The sequence below is a fragment of the Acanthaster planci genome, linkage group LG16 (genome assembly GCF_054643075.1).
Source record: "Acanthaster planci isolate LZ-2023a linkage group LG16, COTS_SCS, whole genome shotgun sequence".
Lineage (NCBI taxonomy): Eukaryota > Metazoa > Echinodermata > Asteroidea > Valvatida > Acanthasteridae > Acanthaster > Acanthaster planci.
Window position 1 is genome coordinate 3,240,561 of NC_141792.1, and position 8,139 is coordinate 3,248,699.

Below are 8,139 nucleotides of genomic sequence, written 5' to 3' on the forward strand. Positions count from 1 at the left end.
TTTACGAGAAAAAATAAAGCTTTGCCAAATTTCATTTTATGCATGAAAATGCCGCCCTTAATATCCATCAATTCACCGTGGCAAATTATATGTTTACCGTGGCGATTTTCTAAAATAGCCATTGGAAATAGTTTTGCCATGGACTAGAACGATAACGACAACAGCAGCCTTAGCTTGTCATGCGTGTTGGCCGCTGCGCGCGCGATACGAAAAGTATATTAGACTGGAAAAGTCTTTGTTAATTCTTACCAGACACGCCAATTATAATGTATTTAGATCGGATTAATCATTCGCTTAATTATCAATCCGAGTTAAGAGTACGTGAGCTGCAGTGAAAAGCCGAATCCGTGGGACACGTGGTCTAGCTATATCATTCTTTTTTCCAGAGATGAATAATCAGTCGCGTAAATTTATGTCGGAAATTTGGGGGATGAGGAAAGGTCGGGGGATGACAAACAAAGGTGTTTATATGTCTCCAAAAACTTCCCACAAAATCCAAAATGTGAAAGAAAGGTTCATAACATGTCTAATAGGCCGTAGTTCCGAAACTTGCAGAGTCGGGGATAATGATCAGTAAAACGGATAACGCTCAGCTGAGCTTTACGACTTCATCGGAATACACTAGGCTACGTTTGGTATCATCCCTCAACAGTCTAAAGATAGATATTCGAGACAGAGGGCGCTAAACAAATTTAGAAGTCTATTACTGCACGAATCTAAAACCTCTTGAAAACGATCATTTCAAACCATACTTCGTGGATGAAAGTTGACCCAAGTTTCATCAAGAATTGCAGGGAGTCTTCAGGTCGGGGATGGCAAAGAACCGGTTTGCCCGAGGCTCCCACTGGTTTGCGGCCGATAGACACTAACAACTCTATCATGGGCAGCCATCTCGCTTTTCTATCATTTTATTAATTAAAATGTAAACTTGTATAACTACTGCCACTAAGTCTACAAGGAACAAGATGAACAAACACGGTAGCATTAAGATAAAGGTCTGTAGGCCTAACCGCCGTCCAATCACATATTGTACGTTGTGGCTTGGAATTACATCCAGGTCAGGGGATCAAGCCGTGGCCGCCACCATATACTCGAGCGTAATGTCAGGCCACAACCAAGTAATTCGGACACGGCTTACGAAATTAAATCAGCGTTCAGGAATGTTTCCAGCAGTGCAGTCAACTATGGAACTGCTGTGGTGTTTGCTAATTGTTAAGTGCTGTTGTCACATGAGGGCGCTATTCATGTTGGTCATGAATCACTCGGTACGGTGCCGTGTAGTAATTTTGGTGTTTTGGACATGTTATGCGGGCACGAGAGATAGTGCCAGGTTTAATAATGCATTGATTTATTAAATGCTAATGTCCTGGTTCTGTGAGGTTTAGATAAATGCAAATAGGTAGATATTTAATAGTTCAGATCGATTAATAGAGGGATTAAGTTGCAATCAGTTAAGCTCCTGTGCCCATGAATATACGTGTAAATTGGTCGTTTGCGCCTCAACCGTGGATCTTTTCCAAAACTTCTAGACGACTTTGTAGTCGCCAGGTTCAGGGCCTGGAATGGTCCTGTGGATTTTCTGAATTGAACCAGCAGGGTTGGGGGCCCTAGGCTAGCTATGGCCAGATTGGCTACATCGACTGGTGAGTTACATGTATATAGCGAGTTATATAATAGCTAATCTAAGGTCATAAAAGTGGCTGTATGTAGCAGGGTGCAAGTTGAATGTCAAATTTGCAATGTGGTGTGCACGTACGTGTACCTCCACCTTTGTCATTGTACATGTACAATATATTATACATGACCTTGAAAATCCGCAGCATGTACATGTTACATCGTAAGTTATATTTAGCACCAGCAATACTCTTCGTTGATCATGGAAATTGGTATTGAATTGAATTGATTCATGGAACCAAAGATTCATGTTTGTTTAAATTAATAATTTTGTACTGGCAGGTCTTTTCATGAGCAAAGTGGAGATCTCCAATAAACCAAAATTTGAGAGTGGCACAGGAACCCCCAAATTTGGCCTCATCGCCTCACTTTCTCTCGTCACCGGGGAATTACACTACACTACGGAGACTTCTCAAATCTCCCAAGAAAACACAAACTTGGAGACTATCCCAAGATAACACAAACTCCATGGTTATTACTTGCATGCCATTTTTATTTCATATATCGTTAGCTCCAAATATTAGTATTTCTTAATATAGTAATCGTCAGTAATAATAGTTCACGCCTCGCCGAAAACTGTAAGCTAGTCAACCTCAACAACTTAAAGCAATCATTGTTAATCTCACTGTGTTAGACTAGACAACATACCTAACACGAAAAATCTTACAGATCAAATTACAAAAGAAATCTTTTTAAGTTCTAGGTACCGGAAGTGAACTCAACGTGTTAAGGCCTTTTTGCAAAACACAGGAACCAAGAAAAAGTTAAGGAAACAAAGTATAATAATAATGTCCTCTAATTTAAGTATAAACCCAATAGAGAAATTAATAAAATATGCACCAGTACTCTTGATTATTCAATTTTTCCAGCATCCATAAAGGGACGGTGATAGACGAGTAGGTTTAATGATTAAAAGAGCCTGGGTCAGAATCCTCCCCTCAACATTTTCTCTAGTTTGATCATAGTGCACTGTTCACCTGCCGAGCCTTAAGAGTTTTTTTCACTAGCATCGATCTTGCAGTTATTTTAAACACCCAGAAAATCGGACACCCCGTCCTCTCGCAACGCGTATTTCCGAGACATGAACAGCCACCTTAAATCCACATTCTTTTCATTACATGTTCAACGCACGCGGGTCGACACATTTGAGATCATGAACCTTGAATTTGCAATCAAAACCCATTATTTAAATTCAAACTTCATTACATACCCTTGACAAGTTTCAAAACGATCCCGGCAACTGGGTTCGGAAGGGGGAACTCCTCCCCTGTCTGTGAGACAGACCAAAATAGCCGGGCCCTTTGATTGTTATGACAGCCTTGTTCTCAAAAGTGAAAAAAAAAGAACCAAATGTAAAATTAATGTAACTTAAAAAGTATAACCGCAGAATTGCCATTTTTTGCCGAAATCTGTCGATACCGTAAATAGAGCCGCAGCTTCACTTGGCGTTCTTACAGCAGTACACTTGTTCATACCAGTTTGGTCTGGGGGTGTTTGGGAAATACGGCTCGTCGGCGACGTTGTTGTAGCACTCCCTTCCTTTGTAATCACCGCAGGGCGAAAGTCGGGCGTCCCTTTCTTTGCCGATGGTAGCAATGCGCCCCCAGTGGTCGTCCCTGGTGCCCAACCGGTAGAGCTCCGCCAGCTGTACAAGAGTACACATATCGGCGGATATTGTGTGGCAATAATTCCACGCACCGTCGTACCCGTAATTATCCTTGGAGAGGCAAATGGAGTACATGGTGTCGTCTACAGATGAAACAAATTATTTGAAAAATAAAAAAAAATCCTTACAAGAGAGAAATACTGTCCTTGGCAGAGTTGTTGACCGAGACATGCAGCTCAGACCCGAGTCCTTTTTTGCGACCTCCAATTACTGACTTAAAATTAATTCCTAGCGTTGAATTGACATGACTTGACTTGTGTTTTGACCAAATGGCACGTGACGTGACATGATTTGACTTGCTGTCACCTTTATGACTTTTGACTTGAACCGGACTTGCAAGACTTGCTTCTTTGCTTCTTGGAACATTAGCTATTATGTCTGGTTCTCGAAAGCACGAGGCTTCGTGACCCCGTTTGCGTTTAGATCGCAGTGACCGGCAGAATTGAAAAAAACACCAAAGGAGAGCCTTAATTTGTTGCTTCATCATCTGTATTGAATAATGGCATTTAAAACAATCAGTAACATCTCTTTGTTGATGATCAAATACCCCAGTCCATCAGAAAAGAAAAGAAAAAAACACGAATGGGGCATTTGGAAGTACTCTTTACGGTGACAATGTGGAATCTTACCGTAAGTCAAAAACTGGGGACATGTGGGCACAGCTGCATCAGTCATCACAAACAACGTGGCGACAATCGCAAGGAGAGCTGTGGTAAATGGTTTCATCTGTGGAAACAAATGTACGCAAAAAGGTGGTATTTAGAATCATTTTTTTAATGGGGAAACACGAACTTCAGTGGCAAAAGAACGAAACGTAACAAAAGGAAAAAAGTATCTCCAGCCTACCTGCAGTAAACCATTACCTTGAAAATGTTGCCAACCTAAACAGTGTACGACCCAACGAGACTAAAAAATTTAGCTTTTGAAAACTATTGTTTATACAGTAAAAATGATCTGCTACATCAGTCTTTGTTCTCAGAAATTGCTGTAAATACCGTGTGCCAAAATCCAATACCGCAAGAGGGCGCTATGATGATGCACCAATAAGGGCGTTTGTATGAACCACGTGCACTCACAGCTCTTGACACACTGACTAGAAGGGCGGTGCCCGTAATGTGGTTTGTGCCGACAAGCGACCAGCAGGTTGTAACAGCTTCGGTTAGATTCTCAGTAATTAATGAATTATGGAGACCAGCATCCAGATCAGTTTTAACGCCTGCAATTTGCCTGTTTTGTTTGAAGTTTGAACACCTGCCAGGTGCTTGTTTTGTTTGAAGTTTGAACATTTTAAGCGAATGGATAGCACCGCAATCTTTTTTTTTGACTCGACATTTATTTCCGTTTTCCAATGTATATATCAAGCACACAATGTCAATAAATGAAAGATTTATGACATCCCACAGATGACTGGGACTTAATATTACCATCAATACTTTTCCAAAGACGGGGTCCAGAGAATCTCAGTGTATTCACGGAATAGGATGTACGTGCAAAATGCAAAAACATATTGAGAAGTGCTCTTGTGCTGTGGCTATGTACAGAATGAACTGCGGTAAAGTAAGAAGTTGTTAACATGCTTATACACGAAAATTCCTGTGTGGAATTTCAATTTATATCAGATTAAGTTAATGTGTGAAGAGAAGCAAAGAAAGGTGCTGTATGATCTCTACCTAGGCGTGAAAGGGTGCATTTGTTAGATAAGGCAAAATAAGTGTGTTATAAAGCAAAAAAAGTGTGCGAGCTGGGAGAAAGGAACGAAGTTGGGAAAGGACGCCAATGTTACGGGAAACAATCTTGCAGACGGATGAAGTCACTCCAGCTAAGCTTATCATTAACAATGACACACAAGAATTTTGAATTGGGTTATGAATGTCCTTAGGATTGCCACTTTATGATCAGGAGTAATGTTGGCAATCTGAAGATCTGAAGGGACAGATCTAGTAAGAAAAGAAAGATTTAATATGTGTGCAAGGGGATGTGCGATAAGCACATACCGGTAATGCACGATATGCGGCTGAGGGGAACCCCCACTCTGTGTTTTCGTTTGTGTTGATGGAATCTTCAGACTTCCTTTCAGGTTTCCGAGGGGGGGGTGCAGTAGGCACAATAGCCATAGGGTATAAAGCTTGTGCATCATATTAGGGTGGTCCCCCTCTGCTGCATATCGTGCAGCTAGGGTATAGCGATAAGTGCGATCTTCACGCAGACATCTTTTTAAAAAGGTCCAAGGACTGCATGTCATTAGAGAATGTGCGCAACATTCCACAGATTACCACGCAGTTTCTCTGTGAAGTCCAGTGCTGCTCCATGATAAATTTATTTGTGAAAATGCACCGAGTCACCGATATCCGCCTGCTTCCTTAGGCCTACACTGAAGAGTGACAAATTATAGGTAGGAAGACAAGCACAAAGCACCTTGCTTGATTGCAGTTTCCCCGAAGCCTTTACCTGGGGATCGGAGTCTGACTTTTTTGAACGACGTACACATACCATTCATGCAGGTGTCCTTAATTTCATTGTGTTTGGTTAATCTTCTGTTTAAAACCTTGGTTGCAAGAATACCATGGCTTTCATGGAAGAAAGGAAATAAAGAATTTTCACTGCTCGAAAACAGCTTCTGCATAATCCATTACATAATCATTGCATGACAAAATAATTCTATCAGATGTCTCGTTTCTATCACTAAAGCTCGCTGGAGGTCAGTAACGACCCTGAATAATATAAGAAATGTAAGTTGAGGAAGGAACCATACGTGGCATAACAAGGGCATCAAGGATTAACCAGTCCAACCCAGGGATGGTGGTCGCTATGCAAAAGCTTGCCCCAAATCACGAGGTATAGCAATAGTGTCTTTACACTAGGATAATTATTCAAATTTCTTATGTGCAGTCAGATAACTCGGTGTAACAGATTTTATTGAAATTTAACTCGCAAAAGGCTTATTACTTGTACAGAAAATACTGAGAAGGGAAGAGTTCCATACACGGACGCCATCCCTACAGTGACCTATTAGCCTTCAGAAAGCAAAAGCGTGTCCAGAAACGTTCAATTTACGAGTGAAAAACACGTTGTTTACTTAGAAAACAATTTTTCAGACCAGCCTCATAGGGTTTGTGCATGGGATGTCGAGTTTCGTCCGTATATGGAACCGTCTTTTCGTGTCATCTACTGAATCTACCTTTGGTCTTGAGTTTGTACGGGACGTCAGCTCTGGTAACACAGTAGAAACTATAGCTGGCTTTGTGTTGGAGGCTGAGATTTCGCTGGAAGTTGACTGCCGCCGCGGACCGATGCTTGTGAAATGGGACCACGTGCCGCGCCCACATCTACAAGTTACGAGTCAGTTTAGCTGTACTCCAAATACATGTAGGGCAAAAATTTTGTGATAACAAAAGCACGTACTTGTTGGTCTCCATGAATGCAAGGGAGTGTTTCGAAGCTCAACTCTGCGCATGCGCTTAATTTGCAATACCCAGGAAATAGGGGCACTCACACCCTATATATATTCATAACGATATGCAGCAAAGGGGACCCCCCCATTTGATGGGCAAGCCATATACCCTAAGGCTATTGTGCCTACTGCTGCACCCTCCCCGGAAATCTGAAACTTATTCCAAGGATTCCGTCAACACAAAAAAGACTCAATAGGATGGGGGGGGGGTCCCCTTTGCCACTTATCATGCATCACTACTGTCACACCCTGGCAATCCATGGTCCATTTAGCCCAAGGACGCCTGGTAAAAGACAAACTGTTGAAGGCTTGGAAAAAACTGAAACTGCCTGCTGAAAACTTTTGCTCGATAGAGCAGTACCCACGGGCGTTTCAAAATAGGGCGCCTCCAAGAGTTTGCAACATGTTGGCCTATCACATACGAAGTTCATCGACCCAATGCGCGTTTGGAAAGGTCGACAGATTTGGTGCATTGTGATTGGCCATTGTGGTTGTGAATCGCCTGTATTGGCCTGGTTTTCATGACTGTTTCATATAACATTTTCTAATACTTTTCACTGCATATGCCCATGGTTATAACTTCCTGCTAGCGAAGTGTGATTTTAATTTTGGGTCAACCAATGGCAATGCTTCGATATGGCCAAACTGGCGGCTTATGCGATAAAAACACAGCCTTAGTATAATCACAGTATATCTTTTTAAAAACTGCCGTTTATGCACCCAGCTTGTGGAACACTAGTATGCACCCGGGTCACAATTTGTGCTGCGATCACCGTTGTTGTTTATATCATGTCGTCTCTTTTCAACGGCGGGACTTTGGTATAGGTAATGTCTTCAAATTCAACCAGTTGACAAAACCCCAGTGCTTATGAATCCCAGATTTCTCTAGGAAAATAATGTGTTATACATGTAAACTCTAACCCCCTCCCCAGCAAAAACTGAAACATAGATCAACAAACATCACAATTAATAATTGCCTTTTCATTGTAATTTCATATCTTATCTACTGTTCGAGTGTGTTTTCATTTATCTTGCAATAAAATATGCGTATATAAAACTGATCCTGCTGTGACGGGGTCCATGGGTTTTGTACTCCCCCGGTGGCAAATGGCACCCTCGGCTTCGCCTCGAGTTCCATTTTCCCTCCTCTGGTGTACAAACACCATGGCCCCTTACATGCACCGCTGGCAACAATAATATATTAAATGTCCCATCCTCGAAAGTATGAGAATCTGCGAAGAAGTTTGTTTCGTAAAGACTGGTAGAATTTATACAAAGCAAGCAAGCAAAGTGTTGCTTCAACTTTTGCGTTGCATAATGGTATTTAAAGCAACCTCCTATAGATCTC

The 8,139-nt window shown here is 41.7% G+C and overlaps 1 protein-coding gene across 1 annotated transcript; it reads right to left on the reverse strand.

Moving 5' to 3' along the window:
• Positions 1–2,146: 2,146 nt before the first annotated feature.
• Positions 2,147–6,774, reverse strand: LOC110985245 (uncharacterized). Its single transcript, XM_087147633.1, has 3 exons — positions 6,519–6,774; positions 3,970–4,066; positions 2,147–3,423 (listed from the first exon to the last, which is right to left on the reverse strand). Exons 2-3 carry the CDS (start codon positions 4,064–4,066, stop codon positions 3,113–3,115), a joined length of 408 nt encoding a protein of 135 aa, XP_087003759.1. The 5' UTR covers positions 6,519–6,774; the 3' UTR covers positions 2,147–3,112.
• Between the last annotated feature and the right edge of the window lie 1,365 nt (positions 6,775–8,139).